This window comes from Pocillopora damicornis, chromosome 2 (genome assembly GCF_964200805.1).
Source record: "Pocillopora damicornis chromosome 2, jaPocDami1.2, whole genome shotgun sequence".
Classification (NCBI taxonomy): Eukaryota; Metazoa; Cnidaria; class Anthozoa; order Scleractinia; family Pocilloporidae; genus Pocillopora; species Pocillopora damicornis.
The window spans coordinates 24,524,378-24,550,270 of NC_142671.1; the positions used below are offsets into that span (position 1 = coordinate 24,524,378).

Here is a 25,893-nt window from a genome sequence, read left to right on the forward strand (position 1 = left end):
ACTACAGCTGATATAACGGTTTTTACCAGCTAGGTTAAAAAACAAAAGAAATAGAATATTTTTTTAAAGGAACTGTCAAAGGCTTGTTTTGCTAAATTATACTACAACCAATTAGCAAATGGATTTCAAGAGCCGTTTTAACGCATGGAATGCTGAAGACACTGAGCGAGCAAACATGGAGCCACGCGAAGCGGGTCCTAATAGCTTTCGTTTTAAAATGTCACAAATTTTAGGAGCTTAATAGGGTCGTCGCTAACTCTGGGTAAAGAATGCGGGCAATGCATGTCAAATTGTGGCAACAAAGAGAATGCTCTCTAAGGTGCGTGTTTCTTTGGGATATCGCGTCAATGAAAAGACAAAAGGCGAAATTAATTAGGAGATTTTAGAGATAATTTTTCTTTGGGCGCGTGATAACACTATAGAGTAGTTTTTCCATTCGTGTAACCTAATCCGCATAAAGAAACACGCATATCATTTCGCGTTTTTCAAAGGAAAATAACAGGACCGTATGGTCTAAAAGCTGTTGACTCAAAAACTCGTGTTTTGCGAGATAATTGCTCAAACCACTTATATACAAATGTGATTTGGCAGCTTCTAAAATGTTGTCTTTGTCCTAACAAGGTTACTGTGATAGCGTTGACAGTTTAATTCAATTTATCTTCGGTATCCAACTTTGACGGGCTGTCGCGCTAATTGAATTACTCCATGCGCTCTCGAAAGCTGATTGGTCGTTGGGTTAGGTAAATACTTTAATTAATTAGTCATCAATTTCGCACAAGCTGTATAATTTAATTGACGCATCCGCAGGCTGGGTGAATACTCAGAGGTGGCTTGTGCTCGGTGGGTTACGAATCAAAGGCTCGCGGCGCTACAGAGCTACCTCTCCTTCTTTTACTGTGCCACGAGATATCAAACCATCATTTGTCTACGCTTCGACTGGCTTTCACTAAAGGATACTATTCACAATGGAGACGCACAGGAATGGGAATGATTCGTCTTCTGTAGGCGAGGACAACTTCAATGAGAGAAACTCAGGACATGGTGACAAAACCACCAATAACAGAGTGTTGCCATTCTCTATCGAAGCAATTCTTAGCGCCCCGCATCCGAAGAAACATTCACCAGTTACAAGGAAAGTGCCTCATTGGTCATCACAAGGAACCTCTATGGAATCACCTCCAGCTATTTTAACTCTGGAGGACTTTACAAGTAGTAATTTACCGGACGATAAATCTAAAGAACCAGAAACCGCCGAAATAGGTGAGATTTAACTCCTGGCGTTATTTACCTCACAGGCAAAAGCCACGAAGCTTTAGTACGAGTATTAGATTAAAAAAATCTATTTCTTTCCTTCTAGTAAACACGTCTTGAAATTTCAACCGTTTAGCGCCACAAATCTGCTTGCGCAGCCTTGAACAAATACTCAGTGACCCTGAAGCAATTTTGAAGCAATCGAAAGCTAGTTTCAGCATTGGTGTTTACTTACGATTTGCATAACTCAAGCGTGCTTATTTTCTTTTCCCTGCTTTTTTTTCTATTCCTTCAACAAAGCGACTTTTTGTGTGTTAGATAAAATTCAGTGGCGTGATTAATGATATGATGCCCTTACCATCTTATAGCTTCAAGAAACCTTCAGCAAAAGCTGATGGCATTTCAAGCAAGACTAAACGCCAGAAAACGGAGAAAAGCGAGAACTTGCTTTACGAATCAACAGATATTTGAGCTTGAGAGACGATTTGTGTACCAGAAGTACCTATCTCCTTCAGACAGAGACGAAATTGCGCACTCTCTGGGAATTTCTGGTGCACAAGTAATCACATGGTTCCAGAACAGAAGGGCGAAATTTCGACGGGATCTTGAGGAGCTCAAAAGCGACGTTCAAGCAGCGAAAATTATGGACAATAAGCAAGTGAGCCGATTGTGCAAACGTTTGGAAATTTAATGTCTCACAAGGTGGTTCAATTGACACATACAGGTTTCTTCCGGCACTCTGCAGTCTTACATGTGTATAATCCACCTAATACAACACAAGTAAGCGTTCACTTTGTATACGCTTTTCGAGAATCCGTTTTCTTCAATACCTGCATTTTCCCTAACGGACACCTGAAATTTGACAGATGAATTTTCTGCCTCAAGTACGGAAATTTTTTTATTTAAAAGCGACTCTCTCCTATCAGAGATTAGAGAGACTACTCGTTGAGTTTGTAGTGGATGGCTTGCGTCTCTTTTGTTGGCCTTTTTAATGAATCTGTTGAAGAAATCTGCTTAAATAACATGATTTGTCTCAAGGTTAAATACTCTGGTTAGACTGTGCCGGCCGCATTCATAAATCACTGAATGCAGTGACACATCTAAAGTAAGATGCTAAATGAACGATAAATCAACTGGCTGTCTACTTATCAAACTTCACTGAGTCGGTCGGCTTTACTGTCGAATAAAAGGTCAGGGACAAGCTCCGGATATTGCGTTTTAAAATTCTTGCGTGGTTTAAAATTGAATTGCCTGCTTTTCGTTTGCTTTCTTCCACTCGAATTTGATTGGTTTATCAATGAATAATTTCCTTAAATCTAGCATGCGTACTCTATGCAAGACGGTGTCAAAAGATAAAACAGGAAAACAGGAAACCAGAGCATCGTTCATAGCTAAAATTACGAAGGGTTGTAAATATTACATATTTGTCAAGTTTAGCTGTTGGTGTACATGGAAATAAATAACACATAGATAAAAATTTTGTTTAATCCATTGTCACTTCCAGAGAATATTTCAAGATTTATTTACTGAGTTAGTTTTTTCAAAGCAAACTAGCATATGATAAGTATTTTCTTTTAGGACCACGATTCAAGAGGAGAGAAGGTCTGTGAACAGACTCCTCTGTCACAATTAGATTTTCCTCGCATCACTTATGTGTTCTTACAGTCTAAATTCAAATGAAAGCACATAACTAAAAAAAACCAAGCCAAATTTGGTAGAAAAGAGCACCACTGACTTATTGAACCGAATGAAATTATGCCAACTTTCTCGTGTTATCTTCTTGCGGCAGATTGCATATCGGTCGGGTAAGATGAATCAAATGTGACCAATACCTTTCAAAATGATTTATAAACTTAGAAGGTGCGAAACTATTCATCTACGTCAAAGAGCTGAAGATTGGCAATCAAGCTTTTATCTCTTTAAGCTGTGATGGATTGTTTCAGGGAGGAACTCGTGAGAAAGGTTGATAAATGAGTGTTTTTCTTGCGGTGAGTAGTTGTTTCGAAAGCAACTCTTTCAATAATTGTGCATTCTAGTTTTAGAATTCAGAAGCCAAACTGAGTAATCATATCATTTCTTACTGAGTATCAAAAGCTTGTTTTTCGGTGATCAATTATATCGTTCAAAGAACGAGTGCATTGTGGAGGTGGTTTAAAAAGTCCAAATTCCTTGAGTTGCTATCAAAAGCGAGGCAGTATTACTCAACCTCCATTGAATTCATGAATCTCCCAGTTACCTGCTTTGGCTCTTTTGGCTCATTCATTTCTTTTTCACCTACATAGCAAGATGATGAATGTAACAACCATTCTGGGTTTAACTCCTGTTGTAAAACAACTTCAGCTGACCCTTTCTAGCTTCGATTGTGACGCCAAAACTCAAAACCTCGAGGAGTTGGGAACTTCGGATTATGGGACAATAGCCTTTTCGGGTGTGGAGCCAAGAAACACAATACATCTCATTTCGACACTCGTATACCACACTTGCAGTGATTTATGGCGCTATGAAATTTAGCGGCGACACAATAGTCCCCCATAAAGCTTAAAGCAGTTACTTGCCAAAGGTTAATGTTGAGCCGAATATGTCGACAATCTAACATCGCTTCTTCCTCTGCTAACAAGGATTATTCTTACAACCGCTAAAGTTAGAACCGAATAGACTGGCGTGTGAAATGCGAGGTCTCGCGGAAGCGTTTAAACCTAAGATTATCACTTATAGGTCGCTTTAGCTGCTTTGCTTTGAATTCTCCGTGTGTCGGGATTCCTGTTTGAAGAGGCATCACGCATCACATCGTAATATTTATTGCTCAGAAAAAGAGATTCTCACCAAATATAAACAACACAGCGATAAAGGGAAACTGGAGCCTTCAGTTTATTTATTTCATGAATCTGTAACAACAAGAAACTGCCCTCAAAACTTACTGTACAAACCGTTTCGGGAAAACTGATAAGAGATAATACCTTGCAATACATTAAAACTTTAACTATTGAGAGGCAAATTGTGATTTTTCTTCCATCGGATCAAATTGGTTACATTCTAACATTTTGGGAATATGGATTTCAGAGGTGGAATGTGCTGAAAATGAACTGGAATTCAGCAGGAACACAATAGAAAAACAATCATTAATTTTATTGCGACAGATATTCGAAGGGATTTGGTAAAATTCAGGCAGAGGAATGTGTATTCGAACACGGACGTAGGAATTTATCACAATGCTTTCTTAACAAGGTTTAGAATTATCCTTAGTGTGCATTCATTTAGAAACAAAGCACAAGAAATACACAGCAATGTTTATTACATAGCCATACCACAGCTCAGCAGTGAAAGGCAGTGTGGTCCAAAATGATGAGTGATGTCAGCTTAATTCTTAAATCCGTAAAACTAATAAAGATCTTTTAGAAGAGCAAATTCCTTCGATCACAATCAGGAGTCGACTGACTTACCAACCTGGGGTGGGGCATACTCTTATCAATCTCTTACTAAGCTACGCTAACAACCTCGTGAAATTTCACGAACGTACTCCGAAAAAGTATGCCTCAGGCTTCGACACCATTAAAGGGTATTCTTTCTTTATAGGTGTTTGGCAATCTGTTATAGGAAGGAAGGTAACGTGATTGGAAACGGTTCTTTAGGCGTGGGACTTCTCAGTAAACATGTTTTTGGTCTTAACCGCCATTCACTGATTGAAAGCAAATTTTTTCGAGTAAAAATCGAAGGAAACTTGAGATGTATCAGAGTCGGCATCGGGAGCCAAACAGCGCTTCTTTCTGAAACTAGACCGTAAGATTGATTTAGTTAAAGGATGTGGCAAAATAATGATGACAATACAGTGACAAGAGGAAAAACAATTGGGCAAAATAAAATCTGATAGAAATACAAAGAGGGAAAAATCTCCAACTTGAAAGTCAAAACACCCGAAAACACCAATTTCTCCAGAAAATTGCGTTAAACATCAAGAAAAACCTCCTTAACAAAATAAACTCCACAAAGAACGCAATGATATTTAGTTGTGTTAACTTGACAGGGGAAAAGTTATCTTTTGATCGGATACATCAATCTTAGAGGTCGACATAAGGTCTACGAGCTCCCCTTAAAATGAACTGAGATGTCTGCATCAATCAGATAAAGAAGGACCTTATGGACTGTATACCCTCCCTAACACTGAGCAATTGGGACATGACGGATGTGTTTTGGTTTTCAAAGTGTCTCCAGGTCTGTTGCATGCACTGCCTGGCTTCGGCGGATTTGTGTTTTGGCTGATCAAAAACAGATATCATAAACAAAATGACAAGAGTTTCTAAAACAGACCTCTGAGATTCCGGTTAAATTGATACTGCGTGCGTATGTTTTCCTTTTTTCTCAGCTAAGTTAAGCTTCGACTGCAACGAAAACAATAAACAGATCGTAATACAAAGTTCAGCTTTAATGCAGTAAACATCGAGCTATTAAAACAATTGTTCAATCTTGAGCGTTGACCCATTTTAAGTTTTATCAACTTAAAAGATGTTGCATGAAGCTTTATTATGCTTTCTGTGCAAACGAAAATAATTATTTATGACTATGTTGAAAATCTAGGAAGTTTGGCTTATCTTAAACCGCACCCAACTCGTAGAAAGGCCAAACTGAGGATATGAAATTTGCCGCATGTGATCATTGTACAAAGTTCCGTAAATATCAATTACTAATTAGTGTGCAATGCACAGCTTTGGTTTGTTTCCTGTAAGTGATAAACATTCGATGACCCTAATTTCCTTCAAAACTTTCTTTGCGTGTATATTCAGTGCATACCGTCGGGTAGAATTTGAGTTTTTATGATAACACGTCATTCATTTGCTAAGTACCTCCAACGTTGAAATAACCAATGTAATACAAGATGGTTTTGAGAAGTGTTCTTACACTGCATCAACTTTAGTCTCCTTTTACGGTTTCATTCCTAAAACCCTGAGTTCATGAGAAATCCACTTTGCAATGAAGAATAGTTGATGCTTATCTAAACAATTTTTATTCCCAAATGTAGTACACAAACTTTTGTCTTTAAAGAAAACTTTTTGATTTTTTTTCCTTTATTTGGAGAATTTATTGGAAAACAAATTTGGAAACGATAGGAGCTGAATGGTTACAGATGCTCCAAGGCGAGATTTAGTATGATCTCTAGTTCCTTTAGAAAAAGGACAAACTCTTTGAGGTAAGCAGAAAAAAAAACTGGGTTGCTTACGGATCCTTAAGAAGCTTTCCAAACCATGGGGCGCACCTTAAATATAACTTAAATCTATTTTCATAGAGTGAAAAATGCGCTTACATCTTGTGACAACAATTATTGTAATTCTGTGGTCAACTATGGGGGTCTACACACGAACAAATAGAGAACGATTGTAATTAGAGAAAAAATGACTAGAATTATAAAGAGCACCCATCTTAGTGATCGCCTGTTCACTCATGAAGCTCTTACGGAATCTTGACCACGACCTCAGTTCTTAATCTCTTGAAAAGTTACTGTTGTTAGTTAAAAGAAATAAGGCATTTTCTCACTCAGATCACACAGTAAGAGGTATGCACACCTAATTAATTTTACTGAAGCTATGACAGTAATTAGATAATTCTTCCGGTGGTGGACGTAATCGTATTATCCCGGCATTTGATATCAGTTATCTGAGACTACAGCTGGCGCCTCTGTAGTACTGTGGTTTGCTAAAGTAGCTCGGCTGTCATCAAAATCGACAGGGGTATCAATCCAAAACAATGACTGTCTGTACGGCTTTATTTGCTCAGACAAAGTTCAATCGTCATTAGCTTCCGTGAAATTAATAAGTGTCGTCGGCCTGTTGAGATTTTAGGGGCAAAGTACGTGACTATGTATTCTGCCATTCAAGCACGCCCAAAAAAGTCAAATAAAAAGTAAATGGGTCGAAGATAATTGTTCGAAAAAACTTCTTCTGCTCGAGAACACTGAATTGTTGAAAAAGAAACCAAAAAAAGACAAATCAGACTTGAGCGCCATGGAACGCGACAAACGAGCGTCAGTGAAAACAAGCTAGGTATGCCTCTCTAAAGGTAATCCTAAAAAAAAATTGCCCAGACAGCTAATGAAATATGAAATAGTAGACATAGTATAAGTAGCTTGATCAAAACAAGGACTGAATTTCTCGGGTTACTCGCCTGCCGGTGATGAGTCTCATAACGCGATGAGATGTGGATCGGTCTATGCTAACGATTTTGTGGAAAGGAAAGACAACCATTCATCTTAAATCCATCTAGTTATCGATTCCACCAGTCATTTATTCAATTATTAACCATTCATTCACTCCGTTTATTTATTTATATATTTAATAATTTGCTCATTCACATGGCGAACAGTTAGTCGGGGTAAACATCATGACTCGTTTCCAACGTTAGTCTCATCATCAGATCGATCAAAACGTGATGTGCTGTTCACAAGGCCGCGGTAGAAGGTTGTAACACCTACCCTCCCACCACCGACAACAAGTAATTTCCTTTTCAGCCATTAGAAAGCGTGCGATAACAGTGATAACGTTTCGGGTTCCAAAGAGCACCATTGCCTTTGAAAGATTTTCAAATGGGCAACATATTTTGTTTCAGAGATCACCATTTCGAATAAAGCATCCTCATCTGGCCGTTAAATTATGCGGAAAATTCTCCCTCTCCTTCATTACATTTCTAGGCGACCTGTTTGAACAATTAGAAGTTTCATGGAGGAGAACCCTCTCTTGCACATGGGAAATGCCAAGCTGAAGAAAAGCGTTTTATGGTGTAGGATTAAGAACAGCCACATTGCATTATATATATAACTATTTTTTTTCGTTTCTGGTATCCTATTTGTCTTGCAAGTAAGATTTCTGTTACCGATTTTTTTCAAATTTCTTTCGAATTTGTCTCCTTCTTCGTCGTAATCTCTCTTGGCTGGCCTGCTGCGCTGAGTAGCCTGCGTAGCTAGCGGTTCACGGTACGCCATTTGAAATGAAGCTACGAAAGGCCTGCAACAGAAAAAAAAAAAAAAAAAGGAATAAGTTCCTTTGCTCTTTTTCGCGGCTTCATCGCTTTCATTTTCATCCCAGTCGAGCGCAACTTGGTTAACATGTTCGCGGGCTCTTTTTTTCATGCAAAGACTTAACGAATAAGGTCGATAAGGATACAGCTTAAATTAGCTTAATCAAACTGACCACGAAACGTAATGCTCGGCTCCTTTCTCAGTGGGAAGGTCTGATTCGAATAATGCAAGCAACGCCCCCACTTCTTTCACTTACGGCTTCCCTTACCTAAGTTTTGTAAAAACTTATAAAAGCCCAGTTTAAGGAATTGTGGGATTCTGCCCGCAGATGTCTTTATTACCATACCCATTTTACCACCTGCAACTTACGCTAGGCATCTTGCCATAACTTGTTTAAGTTTGGCTTGTAGAAGGTAGTGAATAAACTGGTAATAAACGTTAGAAAATTATATCAGAAAAGCATGTCAGGGACTTTATCTACTACTTTTCGTTTTACGGACAGGTTTAGGGTAATACTGTAATATAAAGCAGATACAAGGCTTTGCTCATCTTTGGATGTATTGGCAATAAGTAAACACTTAATCATAACATAAATTATGCATTCTTTGAACGTCTTGTCGAATTGAGTTCAGTATGATGTGGCCAAAAGTACAAGTTATCAATTTGTTCATGAAATTTTTTTCACTGAACGCATATCATAGGCCAAACATTTGATGTTGTAGAAGATGATATGTTTTAGATATTGACAGTGAACCCAATATTTGACCATCCATTAAGTATTGCAATACTTTTTTATTGCTGATTATTATCTCCACTGCCAAATAGGATATTTTTATTGCCTCTAAAGCGACTCGATGCCACTCGAATTACGTTTCAATTTTGTTTTTGACGTTTTAAAAACAACATCTTTCCGAAAAGAAAGAATAAAAAGTTCCTCCTCAAAATGCAAAAAAGCAAGAGTCGTGGATGCTTATATGGTAAAATTTTCATTGATACACCATTCTTACATCCAAGTATCCTCGGCCCTAGGGAGGTTTTAAAGAAGTAAAATAAATTTTTGATTCAACATGTAGGAAGTATATCATCAGCGTTTTTTTTATGCACAAAAGTCTGTTTCTGTGGCTCCAATTGGTAAATTATTTAGACAGTCGACCGCATAATTATTTAGATCGATGACGGGCGCCCAGCGGAGGAGGTTGAACAGCGCAATTGCATGTTTTTAGCTGAACTCTCCACCAAGGACGTAATGCGACCAAGGAAACATCTGATGATGATCTTTTGATACGGCTAAGGAACGTTTGAAAGAAATTGCTCGCGGCTGAATTAGAGCAAAAAAAAAATTGTAGTACTAAAATTCTTACGTAAAAGTAGGGTTTGGTGACAGCATGAAGATCGTTGACACAGTGGTATTTGCGTTTCATCCCTTTTTGGTTGCTGGATATGATATAGACTTTCTGAGTGTGAGTCTTCTGGAAAAGGATAATTCCACAACTTGCCAAGATAAATCAAATGGAAATAAAATATTCATCACGTGATTGAATAGGCCACCTTGTATCTATAACGATAGAGAGTCAGCAACTGAACGGAATCATTCAAGAGGAGTTCAGCCGGGAGGGGCGGAGGAAAAGCCAGCCTTTGCGAATGAAACCAAACTTAAAGGTATAGTGCATGAACTTTTCAACAAAGGATTGAAAATATGCTGGGTAATAGAAGACCCAGAAAGTATGATATACAACACAAACGCCACCGAAGATCTGCAACAATTAGATCAAACTATCGTGAAGAAAAAAGCTGACACTGCTATGCCAATGCAAAGCAACGAGGGGGGCAAATACAGCGGCTATAAGTACGTACAGGTCACGAAGTCGCCAGGTTTTGCTTTTATCCTGAATAGAGAACAACTGAAGTAGCATTCACAGGACTTAGTTGTGGGTGCTATGCAAGATACATGGCCTGTTGTCGTGATAGTGCTGCTGATGACAGGCTTAGCGAGTCTGTTTGTTTGGGCATTGGTCGGTACATATTAAAAAATGTTTTGTAATATAGTTTATTTAATTTTTAAAGCTTCTTAACGGCTGCTATTTTACGTTGAAGATAGACTGACTGTTTAAAGATAGGTTGACCATCTTAATCAAAAGAGGACGACAGAAGTTCTTAGGTTTGTTTCACAACTAAAGCTTTTTTCTGTATGTCAGCAATTTTGCCTGGTGAACAACCAGGGACTAGTCACAAAAAATGTCATTTTAAACATAAAAATTGCCAGCTTCTCAGAATCTGTTTCAGGGTAAGCCACGATTAACGCTGTCGCTATCGATAATTTGGAATGTTTACTCTTCGATGTGAATTCAATGTGTTCATTGTCATAGAAATATTTACGAATTGCCTCCGAATTAGTAGAGCGTTTTGAGGGAAACTGTTAACCTCTGAAAACTTAAACGTTACTGTGTTCACTATATTGTCGCTCCCATCACCTACATTCCTTTTACTTCTGTCAAATTTGTTTATGGGTGACAGTGTCCGAGAGAAATTAATAATGCAAATTAGAAGCGCCCTTCGGGCACAGAAATTCTTAAAGAAATACTGAGGAATATTTATAGAAATTAAATATCCTTGAGATCGAGCAAGTAGTCTTCTATTGCCTTGAGACCATAGAGAAATCCAAATTCTAGGAAATTTCGATGTTTCTGCTTCAAACAAAAAAGAGTTATTAGTCCAGTCTTTTTTTAATGATCAGAACGATTGGCAAAACGTGATGAGGAAAAAGAAATTAAGTGATATTGCTAGGACAGATGAACACTTTACAGAAAAAAAAGATCAATTTACAGAAAAAAAAGTCAATTTGCATACTGACTCAAATCGCAAACGAGTATAAAAGAAACAAAACCTACGTTTTGCGAAATCTCACAGAAGTTAATGCTACTGATCGCACTGCTTATATTAAATAGTCGAACTGGCCGTCTGCGATAAAAAATAATCGCACCTAAAGATTATAGAGGTCCTGTGAGGCTTATCATTTTTTAATGATCAGAACGATTAGCAAAACGTGATGAGGAAAAAGAAATTATGCGAGAAAATCACCTCAATGAAAACTGAATAGGAGTTTCAATAATTAAATATTTCCTTTACTTGTGAGACTTTTTGACATATTACTCGATTTTATTCAAATTGTAGGATCAGAAGAGAAGTGAGGCTAATTATGTAAAATATCATCATGCTGCTTGGGACGTAAAACAAGTGATTCACGGGGGCGGGGAGGAGGGGGGGCCTATGGAGCACCTGTCTGAATTTGGTCATGACACATGTGTCCTGTGAGTGGGCCAAAAAAGACTTGAAAGAAACTATTTAGCCATATTCATGATTTAAAAAATTGGAAATGCCCTGAACTTTATACTTAATCCAGCTGTACTTATCTTTTCTAACCAATATAAGTTACATTAGGGTCCTTTTTACTCACGAATTTGTAACTTTTGTCTTTTCGAAAGGACGCTATCGGGAATCATTTCCCGTGCTCTTTTGTGCAAGGAGTAATGGAGGGAATTTGGTGGTCTACTGTGAACATGTCTGCAGTAGGGTACGATATACTGGATGATAGAACAGACAGAATCCCTTAGCTCTTTGCTTACCGTTTTTATCAATTGATTTCATCAATCACCTCAAATTCATTCGCTTTCTCCGAATGATTCACTTTGTTTCACATTCATAATCTTCAGCAGGTGCTCACTTGAAACGGATTTTAATTTTACTCCTTATCATACATTTCACTTGGTTTCACCCAGGCAGGTACGGTAACACGATTCCCAAGTCTTATTTGGCTCGTTTGTTTGGTATCCTGTGGATTCTAATCGGCCTTGTCCTATGCTCGTTCTTCACGGCCACTTTTACGAGGGTCCTGACGTTATCATCCATCAAAGAGAATCTTCACTTGGACTTAAGGTATGTATTTTACCGAGGCAAGTTAAAATTATATTCTACATATTTTGGATAAATATTTTACCTTTTTAAACGCTATTAGATGTTACAAGTGTCAAAACAATACAGTGGCCAACGAAAATTCAAAGAAAGTTGATCGGTCTACTGACATCATCACCATGTTTAAGTCTTGATAGTCTTGGGCGAGTACTAAGATCTAGATCTCATAACCAATTCCATTAAGATCCTCGATTAATTACGAGTAATTTCAAAACTCCCTTACGCTACAATGTAGCAGTTTAAATTCATTTTCATCCTGACACATGGTCGTTTTGACACAGGTTGCAGTTCTTGCAGACTGTCACGCCTATGACGAGGCTCTGAAACATACTGCAGATGTTAATGGTAACTCACGATGCGTGATACAGAGTATTTGCCGCTTTTGTCATACTCTCAACGGGCCGTTGACACCTTGGTGGTTGATCACGTACTGATGTTCAAGGCATGATTGCCAATAATTTCCTCTTTTAATTTCTTGAGGAAGTTTCTGACTTCTCTCAGTTTTTTGACAAACATTTCAATGAAATTTTTCCTTTGCTCATGCTGATAAAAAACTTGATCACGCGCTGAAAAGCTGGATAAAAACCTATGTAGGCAAAGATGCCACCACAACAACAAAAAAACCTTGATCTTGTATGTTTAATTGTTTCAGCAACAAAATACTGATACTCGAATATGAGTGGTTCTCAACAGCTCTTATGTGTGGCTTTCAGCATGCCCATTGTCTGGGAACACGTCAATTAATCCCAAACAGTGTAGAAAGTTGAAATTGAGTGCAAAAAGTTGAAATGGAGCACAGAAAGTTGAAATTCAAAAATTGGTTGACGTCGCGAAAGCCGAACAAAACAAAATGGTGGACAGGTTACGAGAAGAAACAAAGTCTTAATTCATAGTTTGAGGGAGAACTAGAAAAACATAAACATAAAGCACAAAGAACTGGCAAAAGCCTGAAAGTCTTGGTCATTGAAAAGTATGAATCAGTGGCCTTGAACAAACATTTTCAGGGAGTTTTAGGCGACAGTTCGTAAGAAAGACGGGGAAGATAACTAGCTTATTGCGTTTTGTGTACTGGTAACTTCTGTCGGCCCATACCTAGCAGGGAAAGTAAAAACACCCGGTTATTCGTGACGGAGAGTTGAGAAGCTCCAACCAAATTCTAAAGGGGGGGGGGGGGGAAGCCTGACTACTCTTGCAAAAAAGCAAAGGGAAGCGCGCGAACCAGTGAGTCATGACGCGAAAAAGAGTAAAAAAGTAAAGAGGAAGACAGAGCCATTGTTTATTGTTAACAAGTAATAACATTATTTTTCTCGTGTAATTTGGGATAAATCAGCACGCGCAAATTTTTCAAAGACTATAAGTTGCACTTGCCCTATGGGCTCGGCAATTTGTTAAGCATTTGAAAAATTTATTCGCAATGACTTATCCCAAATTGCACTCGAAATCATGTGATTACCTATATACAAAGAGTAATTCAACACTTTAGGCCATCAGTCAATAAAACTCAATACAAAAACAAAAATGAAGTAAATAAAGTTAAAAAAACGTCTTGAAAGAACACTGCATGGATAATTTGAACAATATTTAGACTTTGAGCGTTGAACTTTAGCTAAATATGTATCATTAAGAGGCATATGCACTCTTTTATTGAATTTCTCATTCCTGATATTCTCGCATTTTATTACCGACACAATTAACTGGTAATCGGATTTCGTGTCGTACAATTCAGCGTTAATGATCGTGACGGTAATTTCAAATCATTCGCCCGATTACTCCAAGACCCGAACGTCACTCAGTCCACTTCTACCAAATGTACAAGGCATTCATGGAAAAGAGAGAAGTGGAAGGAATTTGGCGGACATATACATTGCCTCATACTTCATGCACAACATTGGTGACTCTCGGAGGGTAGTGAAGATGTTCTTCGGAAGTCAACACTCAATTGGCTTTGTCATCAGACGCGGGCATCATACCCTTAACGAGTACTTGGGGTGCTTGAGAGACCATTTTAAATACAGACAACGTGATATTAAAAAGATCATTTTACGACACGTCCAAGTGTTTCATGTAAGTTGCAAAAGATAAATCCAGGTTCCTGTGTTAGCGTTTTGACCACATCAGCAGACACTTGCGAAGGTCAGTTGGGTTTCCCCAAAAATGGCATATCTTTGCTTAAAAAGGGGCACAAATGAGAGACTTTCAAGTCAATTAAATTATAAGCCCAAGTCGAGTCCGTTTGAAAATTTCCGTTTTCAATCGTTTCGTTTCCGTTTCCAATCGAGTCCGTTTGAAGTGTTTATGAAAAAAGATACTTTCGTCCCAAACTCCTCTTTCCAAACAAGATTTAAAAGATGGGTTTCATTTGACGTAGCGGGAGTAGTAGTATAACCCTTGCAGCCTCACGCTACACAATCTGAAAACACTCTAGCAGGTATGGGGCACTTTACATATGCACCTAAATTGCAGGGTTTTTCACCTTTTATCCTTGAATCGGACAACTCGTTGTTTTACAATTTGCTGTGCTTTGTTTACATGCCATCAAAAAAATTTCTTTTTATTGATCGACTTGACTCGCACATCTTTACCTTAAAAGTTTATTGATCGATAAAAGAGTTCCGAGGGGAAGCGGAAAGCGTAAGGAAATCAATCATAGGTTAAATTGTGTTGCTGTTTTCTGAATTCTTCTTTTTTTTATGATAATTGGGGCTCATCTGTCCATCGTAATTCATCATTTTAAGGCTCCCTTTAAAAGTGGACTGTTCTTGCTTTTTTCTGATTTATTGTCGTCATCTTTATTATATTGACACAGAAACCTCTTAATTACTCTTTAGAATGAGTCGAACCGTCGAGTGACAGCTGATGACATTGACGTCATAGTGAAGATGCTGGATGGTAACTCGCACCAGTTTGGGGGGATTTTTTCGGATTCTTCTCATCGTGTTTTTCTCGATGTTGACTGTTGGCTTAGTGTACGAGTTTGCAGAATGACCACAAGTGTCAGTTTCATTTATTTTGTATTGATTAATTTTTATTAACGACTCAAGGTCTTCCATAGCCCCTTGTTTATCTTTTTACTTAATGTAATCCAGTAATATTTGTGGAAGTGCTCAGTCTTGTCACGACTCAGTTCTTAAATTAAGACAGAAAGCAGTACACAAATTTTAAACTTTATGAATTATTTATAAAATGGCTACTTCCTCTACAAAGATTCAGTCATATCTCAAATCTAGTCTATCCTTAAATTATAACCAAAGGTAATTTTTTTTCTGCTCGTTTTCAGTCACAAGACCCCAGACCAAGACTAACCTTCCTGACTATCAACTTGAAAGCCAAGTTACCTTGTCCAAATATGAATGTGAACGATTCACTTTGATTAGTAAAACAGGAAATTTGGTTGTCATGTTAGTGTAACTAGTTTCCAAAAAAAAATATTTAAGTTATATAAAGCTAAACTATCCTCAATCCACACATTACAACGATAGATTAAAAACTCCATAGTTTCAAGCACTCGTGCATTAAATAAGGGCGACCGCGGGAAAAGGCGAAATAGCATGGATTTCGATTAAATATGGCAAATCCGAGACTGGGTAAAGTAATCAAAACTGCCGATTAGAACAAGTCAAATATCCATAGCGTCAGTGAGTCTAAAGTAAAAACAAGTAAACAGTTCGAAGCGCTGGACAATCGCTAGTGACCAAATTACGACTCTCTTTACTTGGATATCGGATTGGTTTTAAGGCTGACAAGACTTTTCAGACCAATCATATGCTTAGTAAAGAAAAGCCAATGCAGTGTTTTAATACAGCTCGCGAGGAAGGTAAGTTATCTTAACTCAGCATGTGCACGGTAATGGATTAGATTGGATTGGAAGTTAGTAAACGTGACAGCAAGCTTGACCTTTTTTCATATCTTGTAAAGAAATACCCTGTACATAGCCTTGAATAAAAATGAAACCTATGAGAGAAATGAGATTGAGAAATGAGACTTACTTCATCTGGTCTTCCTTATGTGCACAGCGTAATCCAAGATATACGGTTTTGAAATACCACTCCTTCAAATTCTTTCAAAATAAATCCAGTTTCTGTTTCAAATATTGTTGATTTTAAACCAAATGAATGACTATCACATACTGTACATATTAAAGATGTGCGAGAGTTCATTATAAGAAAAAAAAACCTTATATAGGTATTATATACTTTCCATTATATAGATATTATATACTTTCCATTATATAGATGTTATATACTTTCCATTATATAGATATTTATTGCCTATTTGAATCAATCAATTTTGAACACATGTTTAGAGCACTGAATGCAGACATCACCTGCACGTAAACTCAGCTTTCAGAGAGCTGCTTCAACGTCCACCATAGAGTAATAACAAGTTATCATGAGGAGAAATGTCTTCCTTTCCAAAAAAGTTGAGTTCAACTTCAAAAACGTCCATAAATGTCTTACGGAGAAAATTAGGATATGTCTAAAATGGGATGTCTCCACATAACTTCTAGATACTAGGAGACACTGCTTGAGAAACTGTCATGAATAGCAAGTTTTTAAATAATGACCCTTTCAATTACACATAAGGCAAAAATGAAGTTTGGTTTAAAACACCTTTAGGGAAATCTCTTATACAATAACATAACTTAAAGAATTTGGAGTGTTTACGGAATGATAACAATGGCTTAAGGTTTTCCTTTACCTCATTTTACTCCAGCTTCTAAGTCAACTGGTTCCTTTGATATCTTTCGTCGTAGATGCTTGATCCCCGCAAACCCAGAGGAGCAGGTCATGAACAGAACTAGGGTAACAGAAATTCCGATAACCGTTGCTTTAAATGATACAGAACTGTGATCAAATAGGCCACTGTAGTTTTGGTTGGCTGAATCGGTAGGTGTTTCACTCATCTGAGAAGAAGACTCGTCAAAATGCTACAATCATCAAGCGTTAGAAAGACAAACAGAGACAAAATATGGATGAGAGTGTTTTGATTTAGAGCGTGAAACTATAATGAACACAATTTCAGAAATACATTTTTTAAAAGCCGAAGGCAGCTACATTGATCTCACTCACTGTAAATATTAAATGGTACGTTAATTGTCTAATTAAAGGAAATCAAAGCTTGAAATGAGTATCTGTAGGGCTTTTTTTAGCCGTCTGGACAGGCTCGTAAAGCCTCTAAAAGGGGGTATAACTCACATGTGAAGACCTTACTTTGAAAGATTTAAGAAGTCTGCTTGTATTGGAATAGATATCCTCAGAGACAAAGTTGACGACTTTTTGTAGGCAGTCCAACACCTTAGCACTGAAGCCATCCCTTTTTATTCCTGCACCGTAGTAGTGTTGTCTTTCAAACACTTGAGCAATTGATAATCCTTTATTAGGTTTCCGTTTCATAAACTCAATCCCAGTGAACATTTCCTCCAAAATACCTTCTACAGATCCGTTTTCCAAAGAAAAGAACGCTTCCTGAAGGTTTTCAAATTCTAATGAAAAAAAAGAAGAAAATTGACAACCGATTATTTTAATGATAAATGCATGAAGAAACGCCTAAATTACTCTTAACATTAATTATAAGTTTTTCAGTGTCATGATAAAAGTTATTTTCGTCGATGTAAACTTTTATATAGGAGCATGCTTCTTAAAACGAAACCAAACGTTCTAACTTTCCAACAGTGTTTTAAGGCCTTTCGCCGTTACGAGTCTATCATGGATATGACGACCAATCTATATTGGTCTGAATTTTCTTAGTTGGTCTTCCTTGCAGAGTCAGATTACATAAGTGAGTTTAATAGCATTTCCGCCGCAGCCCCTTTGCTCACCTGCAACGTTTGCTCCGAGGTTTACAGCTTGCTTAAAGGCAAAGCTTTCCTTCTGTGCGCCAATCTGCAATTTTATCACACATTACTATAATCTTATTAAAGTCTCGAAGGCAGTGGTCATAAATGCATCAGCGTATAGATATGATGTTAGAATGGAGGGTCAGTACGCATACTTGGTCCGTAACATCATTCATGTTTTTTCAAATTATATTAAAACAACCTGGAATACTTCACAGTGCTACAATAGATACATAAAACTTAATTGTTAGATACGGCTTACGATTCTTGTTGCGGTGACATCATATCTTTCCACTGTGACATTCGTCAAAGCACTTGCAAGTGTGGCAGTCAGTACAGAGCATACAGTGATTCCAGTTATAATCCATACCACAGAAAACAACCTGCCACCTATTGACTTTGGGGTTTTATCACCATATCTGGATTGTGCGACACATCAAAAGAACAATTAAATGCTGATTTTAATTTTTTCCTTATTAAGGGCTATAATTCTGAGCAAGCGAACTGACTGTTTAAAGTACTATTTCGGCAAATACATTTTTTTAATTACTACATCAGGATCAGATGAGTTAAACCGATACCTGAAGTGATCATAGATACTATTACTTTTCATCAGTAAAATTTCACCATAGAAGAAATGAGATAAAACGAGTGAGTGGTTGGCTATAAGCTGACAGGGCAGAGCGGAACAGGGTTGAGTATGCAGAGAAAGCTATACTATCCCAGTTTCGCGTTGTGTGAAAGGCTGTCAATCAATGAGCACATTCTACATTCTGTTTTACTGTAATCATTAGATTTCAAAAATTGGAAGTTGCGAAAAACTGTAGGTACAGCCATACGCACGGTACACCAAGATCTCCTTTCGTCGTTTTTGGACACCAAACGGATTTTCAAATTTATTTAACAGAAAGCCTGTACTTTAAACTGTATAAAATTACTAACCCGACTGTTGACATGGTGACAAACGCCCACCAGAATCCATCAAAAGCTCCACGATAGAAAGGACGACCAAACTCCTCTTTGTTTGTTCTAGTTTCCTTGAAACAAAAGGAAAACAAATTAATTAGTAGTCAACAGAGTGTGGTTTAAATAGCGTAGAGCGGATCTTTACAGCGCATGATTTTCACTTTATCCATTTGTTTTCCAAATTCAGAAAGCCTCAATTTTGACGCCATTTTCCCAAATGTGTCTGGTCGTATTTACTCCTTAGTAACCTCTATACACTGTTCCTAGTCCGTAAGTGCAGGTGAACACCCTAAGAAGGGTGGTGGTAACAGAACGTAGGTGGTCAGCTTGATATTTGCTTGACGTTAGGCTCTAAGTCTGGGATATGATTAAAAAAAAACTGGAGCCGACTTTAAATCAAATCAAATCAATTTTTCAACCCAGGTTGCGACCCCACATGAAGATATGCCCTCCAGATCAATTGATCATTCAAAGGTTTGTGATTCTAATGCAAAATTATAACACACGGAGCTAACAAAAGTTATCTGAAATTAAAAAAAAGTATCTCTAAATTTTCTAGACGTAAGTTAGAGAAAATATTTTTAACTTGAGGCTCTTGAGGGTTTTGCAGATTATTGCGAGGGTGAGAAAAGGTAAAAGGTAAGAAGCGGGATCCACACTAAATAATACTCACATATAAAAGGACAAGTAGGCCAAGAGTGTTCTGTAGATAATGTTCACTATTAGATACGACGTAAACGGAGTAATTTAAAGATGCAGCTGTCTTTGTATTTTCACCAAATGTTTTATTTAGTGTTGATCCTCGAAATTCATAAATCTATTCCAGCAGTACTGGCTTGAGCAATCCAAATTATCGTGGAAGTGACTAAGGTCTTTGCCTCTTCACTTACGGTTTTAATGTAGTTAAAGATAAAAGCTGTATACATCTGTTGAACTATTTACAAAATTAGCAATACTTCCAGGCCTTTTAAGGCCTTGAAGTCTACTGCTGTTGCATTTATAAATGCAAAAGTTGTTTGAATTTTTACTGAATGCGCGACTTACCAACATCCATATGAAGATTCCAGCAACAGACGATAACAAAAGGCTTAAAATTACGATAGGCCACGTTCCAAAAATCGCTTTCAACAGCTGAGTTCTTCTCTCCGTTGAATAAAAAGTTTCTCTTCGAATCAAAACAACTCCAGGAGAATCCAATACATTAATGTAGAGCATACGACCTATGAACCAATCTTCTTGTACGGGAAACACCAAGCTCGTTTCATCTGCGAGAATATGGCTGCGAAGCGAAGTCGAATTATCGGTCATTTCTAAGTAACGCATTACAGGTTTATTTCCCCTGTAAAATTGGCAGCACTCGCCTAAGGCGAAATCTAAAGCTTGATGGAAAATCCCATCAGTCGGTTTATCTTTGCCATCATTTCTTTCCGAAGTGAACGGTGGCCTCAGTTGCCAAAATATGTTCATCTCGCTTGGACAAACGGGAGAGTGCCCAAGGTCGAACGCAGGAACGTTAGAGTCATTGGAGGTATCGCTTGAGTTTGCTTCTGGTCTCGAATCTGTTGGTGAAAAAGTCTCTTCCCCTGGAGAAGTTAGATTAAACTGCATAAATTTTTGCAGGAAAACAGTGTTGGAACTGTGATGAATTTTGAAATTGACTACGAAGGAAACGACGAGAAGTAACCTAGCCCTCATTGTTGGTTTATGAACACCAAGTGGGTACATCTTAGGGGGCAATGACTGTGTGTACACGAATAAAGAGAACATTAGTCACCTCATCGATACATCTTCTTACTAGTCAATTAAAGTGAAACTTGACTCATCTTCTAAATGGTGGAATTACTTCTTGTTTTTCATTGGTGCAGTTTAGAAAATGGAAACAGTGTGTGCACATTAGTTTTAAAAATTGTTGTACGAGTTTCATTCAACTCAAATGTTCAGTCCTTTTTTAAAGTTAAAGAAAATTTATGACAATCCTCGAAGTTATTTCAGGATACTTATTATAACGTTTCCAAGAGAAAAAAAAACGAAATAAAACCAGGTGTTTTTTATTTATATGGACTTGAGGTCATAATTATTTCACAACTAATAACGCCTACTGACAAGAAAATAAGTGACATGAAAATAGGGAGCCAACCGCGAATACGTGAAACATTTCGTGAGAAAAGCCTCATTTTTCTTTAAACACCTGCCAATGAAAATAAGAAAATATCCATGATGTCAATTTTACTAGTGCTCATTGTAAACGAGATGATATTAAAAGATATCGTGATGTCTAATGGCTATGTCCATTATTTACCCTTAGACCCTGAATCACCGATGAGAGGACATATACTGATGATTTTGTTGTTGTAAAAATATAAGTTAAGGTAAATTTTGGGAAACGCGACACAACTCGTATATCGCACTAGTTCGAGGATCACTGGTTTTATCACACGGTGCGCTCGTGCCTGTAAATTATTTTTAAAATGAATAAATTCATAAATCCACATTTTTAAACATCTGCAAGATTCTGAACATTGTTGCGCTTTGTGTTTAGCAGATAGATTCTATGTTTTGGATCACGCCCCTACCGGTTTTCAACTCAAGAAAAAAGAGGTTATTCATATTCAGAGAGAACAACCCTCTTTGAATCAACAATTACGCCATTTTAATCTTAAGTTATCCTTTTAATTCTCACACTTTCATTCAACTTCCGACGCTTTGTACTTTAATTAACTGAACACACGAGACATGTTTTACATACTTAAAAGTTTTGTCGTTTTCTTCAAATAGAATGAATAAAATACGAACCTTCCTTCAGTTGTGAGGTTTGTTTTGGGGCGAAAAAGGTCTTGAAGGAGTTGTGAGAGAGTCCGAGACTGTCCGAAAATTTGAAAAGCAACAGAAAATTCGATCACTTGTCAAGAATAACAAAAGAAGAAACCCTACCTCGATTGTCGTTCGATGTCGAGGCCACTTGAGTGTCTTGGAAGAGATCGTAGAGCCTCGGAGCTGAGAATATATATCACGCATCACTGATGAAAAAAATAGGATACTGCGCGCGCTCTAATTAGCTGAAAACCTCCCGTTTATCGAAAAAGACCGCATTCTGTATTAGTTACCGGCCTAATTGCCCACCAGAGGTATTGGTTGAAAACTCGAAAGCTTGAGCATCAAAACAAATTTTTAAGGGCTTATAACGTGATAAGGTAGTGAGAGAAAGACAGTCTGAGAAAAAACATTATGTTACTGGTATCTGAGTTGAAAACTACTTAACCTATCATGTTAACGAAAGAAAAACGTCAAAATCTCCAAAATTTGCTGAAATTTTTTATATAACGTTCCATTACCTATACTCTAGGACGAATAGCAAAGAAACAAAGTCAACTTCCGTTCTGTCGTTTTTTAAACGAAAAAACGAAAATTGACTCCTGTTGTTTCCCATTTCGTTGTGAGGTGTTACGAGAATGGTAAGATCTAACGTTTGGATAAAGCCCAACCTTGGTTCCATCGATATGAAGGACGGGGGAAATACATTGTCGCAATTTTTTCTCTCGTATGGTGTTGATGGATGAGATCGGTCAGTATTTTAGGTACTGATCATATGCGTATGTCATCGTCTTGGTGGGAATTTCCGGAGAAGAATAGCGATCGAAGTCTTGGTACCGGTGGTTTCCTTCGAAAACTTGTGGATGTTAGGAAAAGTATCCTATGGGCTTGTTGTTAGATTGTTGAAGAGAGGCGTAAGAAGATCTTGTGCCTCATACGATATCCACGTTGTAGATCGTAGCCTATCGACCACAGACCTTGATGCTATTGTTACGTCTCCTATTGCCGAAGTAATTATCTTGCGGAGCGCTTTACAAACTCATGTCCAAAGCCAATCGGTAACAGCGTCTCCTAAGAGCTGAACATTGGAGGGTCTTTCACTGATCAAGAGTTCCCGCTTAAACTGCGAGCCCGTCTCAGTTCCACTGTAAGTTCTGTTATTTGCAGTAGTATTTAATCCCTGCCGAAACATATCAATCTTTAAGGTACCACACTTGAGCGATTTTTATGGATCAGCTAATTGTTGTGATGAACGTTGGACCTCTAAGCGAAATTAAGTACTTTGAGTTCATTTTTGGGAACCTCGAATTGAAATTACCCTTTGAGCTTCTGCAGTTCTTTGTGAAATTATTTGTAATCAACAACCCTGTGTTTGTTTAAATACGCTAGTTGTCTTAATAAACATTGCATATGTTTTAGTAAGCATAAAATTATCATTTTTTTACTCAAGTTTTCTGAAGTAGTCGATCCGGTAAATCATGTCCAAACCTGAGAGAAAGATGGAAGGATCAGATTTCGGGCTGAAATGTACCGTAGAAAGTTAACTGATATAACTGGCTATATCAAGGAAAATGGACCATCACAATTCCTTCTTACTAAAATGGACCCAGTTAAACAGCCCAGCTAGCCACAAGTCTCATATAGCTCAATGGTAGAGCGTCCGAAAGGTCGTAGCTTCAACTTCTTTCGAGAGCACTCAGATTTTTTTTCCTCGCCGTATGCCAGTGTCATTCCCTGTATAACAGCCTCCTTTGCTCAAATCAGGAACCTTTGAATTTATCATCTTCATTTACATCATCATTACGCATAAGTATCACAAATCCAAGTTCCTATCTCCCAGTATGTAGGAAATTTGTCCCCTTGGGCTTAGGTAAAGGGCCAAACTTGCCACGAGGCCCTCATGATCTCATAGCTCAGGGTAGAGCGTCCGAAGTGCTAGTCGGAAGGTCGTAGTTTTAACTTCTATCGGAAGCAATCGGAATTTTTTGCTCGGAGTATGCCTATGTGAATCATTAGTTAGTAAAGTAAAGTACACATTATAAGTCTGAGTTATGAGTCATATATATAGTTAGTATATCGTGCAATTTCAGTTAACATCGATCTCCGATTGTCAGTTGTCCTTGCTGTTCAATTACTAAGTTTGTATCTAGCACTTTTTTAGCTTTCGTTGCTGCCAGATTGTTCCGTTAATATTTCTCACACTCCTAATTCACATTGTTGTCCGCTTTTTCAGTCTGTATCTTGCACTTTTTTAGTATTCGTTGCTGTGCGATTGTTACCTTAAGGTCTTTCACACCCTTAGTTGTCCTTGTTGCCAGATTGTTACGTTAGTCATGATTCTGTGCTCTTTCGGTGTTCCTCGTTTTCCAATAATAACCTTATTATCTCGTACACTTTAAGTTTTTCTTGTCGCCCGACTCTTACTTAAGTATCCAACCCACGTTTCCTTGTTGTCTTAATTTTACGTTATACATCTAAAAATCTCTTTTAGCTTTTCATGTTGTCCGATTAGTACGTTTCTATTTCGTGCACTTTTTGTTTTCTGTGGTGTCCGGTTGTTTCGCTAAAATCTGATGCATTTTAAATTCATTCATTCATCAATTCTCTCCAATTGTTATGTTAGTTACTCGAGCACGTTTAGTTTTCTTAGTGTCCATTTCTTATGATTGTATCTTGAAAACTTTAAGGTTTCCTTTTTTTTTGATAGTTACGTTAGTGTCTCGTGCACTTTTAGTTTTCCGATTGTTTTGTTAATATCTCTCGCTTTTTTAGTTTTCCTGGTTGTCCGATTATTAAGTAAATATCCACGACACTTTTAGTCTTCCTTTGTTGCCAGATTGAATGTTGTATTCTTTTGCACATTTAGTCGTCTTTGTTAGTATCTTCTCGTGTACTTGTTTTTATTCCTTTTAGTTTTCCTTGGTGTCCGATTGTTACCTTAGTGTTTCGTGCACTAAAAATTTTCTCGTTGTCTGATTGTTATGTTAGTATCTTATGCATTTTCAGTTTTCCTTGTTGACTGATTGTTACTCTGTTGTATCACGAACTTTAGGTTTTGCCTGGTGTCCAAGTCAGTATATCACCCTCTTCTATTTTTTTTCCATGTTGCCAGATTGTTAAGTTAGTATTACGATGTTTCTTAGTCTTTCCTTTTGTGCGATTGTTACGTTAGTATCTCGCATTATTTTAGTTTTCCTTCATTTGCAATTGCTTTGATAATATCTCACGCACTTTTAGTTTTCCTTGTTGTGCGATGGTTAAAAGTGGGTGTGTTGCTAAGACTAACTTATTTGACGTCAGCGTTTTTTAATTGAACAGTAAGCGTTAATTAAGTTTTCGCTTTTTATTTAAACAATTGTTTGACAGTGACGATGACAATGACACTGACACTGAAAGAGACAGAGAGGGCGACAGTCACATTGACGATGACAATGACAGAGACAGTAACAGTCACAGATACAATAACAGTGACAGAGACAAAGACAGACACTGAAAAAGACAAAGACACTCACATTAACAATGACATCAACATCGACAGTACTAACGACAGAGACAGTGACAATGACAGAGACAGAAAAAGAGAAAGAGAGAAAGACATTTTCAGTATAACAGTGACAGAGAAAATTACAGTGGCGGGAAGAGTCACAAAGAGATGACACTGATTGCGACAGCGAGAGAAAAATCGACAATCGCGGTGAAAGAGACATTGAAAGTGACAGATATTGTAAAAGAAACAGTCACAATAACAGTGACAGGAAAATAAGAGGGAAAGAGACTGATAGAAAAAGTAACACTGAAAGTGAAAGCGACGAAGGTAATGCCAGTTGCATGGTCAGTAACAGTGACATTGATAGTGACAGAGAGTGACACTGACAGCGACAAAGAGAATGATACTGAAATAGACATTGAAAGATAAAGTGAGTGACTTTGACAATGACAGATACAGAGATAGTGATACTGACGTTGACAGTGACACAGAGAGATGGTGACAAAATCGCGGAGAAACATTGACAGTAACAATGAAGTTTCAGTAAAGAGAGAGTGAAAGTGACACTGA

The 25,893-nt window shown here is 37.6% G+C and overlaps 2 protein-coding genes and 1 pseudogene across 4 annotated transcripts; 2 read left to right on the forward strand and 1 right to left on the reverse strand.

Moving 5' to 3' along the window:
• The first annotated feature begins 786 nt into the window (after positions 1 to 786).
• LOC113669701 (transcription factor LBX2) lies at positions 787 to 2,728 on the forward strand. The gene is made up of 2 exons (XM_027185779.2): positions 787 to 1,260; positions 1,620 to 2,728. Exons 1-2 carry the CDS (start codon positions 966 to 968, stop codon positions 1,940 to 1,942), a joined length of 618 nt encoding a protein of 205 aa, XP_027041580.1. The 5' UTR covers positions 787 to 965; the 3' UTR covers positions 1,943 to 2,728.
• A 7,207-nt stretch (positions 2,729 to 9,935) lies between these two features.
• LOC113669671 (uncharacterized) lies at positions 9,936 to 15,620 on the forward strand (annotated as a pseudogene). The gene is made up of 6 exons (XR_016182963.1): positions 9,936 to 10,266; positions 11,737 to 11,825; positions 12,035 to 12,187; positions 12,505 to 12,568; positions 14,017 to 14,287; positions 15,052 to 15,620. The product of XR_016182963.1 is annotated as an uncharacterized LOC113669671 (transcript).
• LOC113669672 (uncharacterized) lies at positions 15,227 to 22,814 on the reverse strand. Of its 2 annotated transcripts, XM_089193978.1 has the most exons (9): positions 22,508 to 22,814; positions 21,957 to 22,019; positions 20,070 to 21,213; positions 19,002 to 19,096; positions 18,322 to 18,478; positions 18,042 to 18,105; positions 17,434 to 17,705; positions 16,922 to 17,150; positions 15,227 to 16,174 (listed from the first exon to the last, which is right to left on the reverse strand). In XM_089193978.1, the coding sequence occupies exons 3-8, from the start codon at positions 20,790 to 20,792 to the stop codon at positions 16,923 to 16,925; spliced, it is 1,539 nt and encodes a 512-aa protein (XP_089050104.1). In that variant the 5' UTR covers positions 20,793 to 21,213; positions 21,957 to 22,019; positions 22,508 to 22,814; the 3' UTR covers positions 15,227 to 16,174; position 16,922. The 2 variants fall into 2 exon arrangements, with proteins under 2 accessions (XP_089050104.1, XP_027041545.2); XM_027185744.2 differs by having other exon boundaries at positions 20,070 to 22,019.
• Positions 22,815 to 25,893: the final 3,079 nt, after the last annotated feature.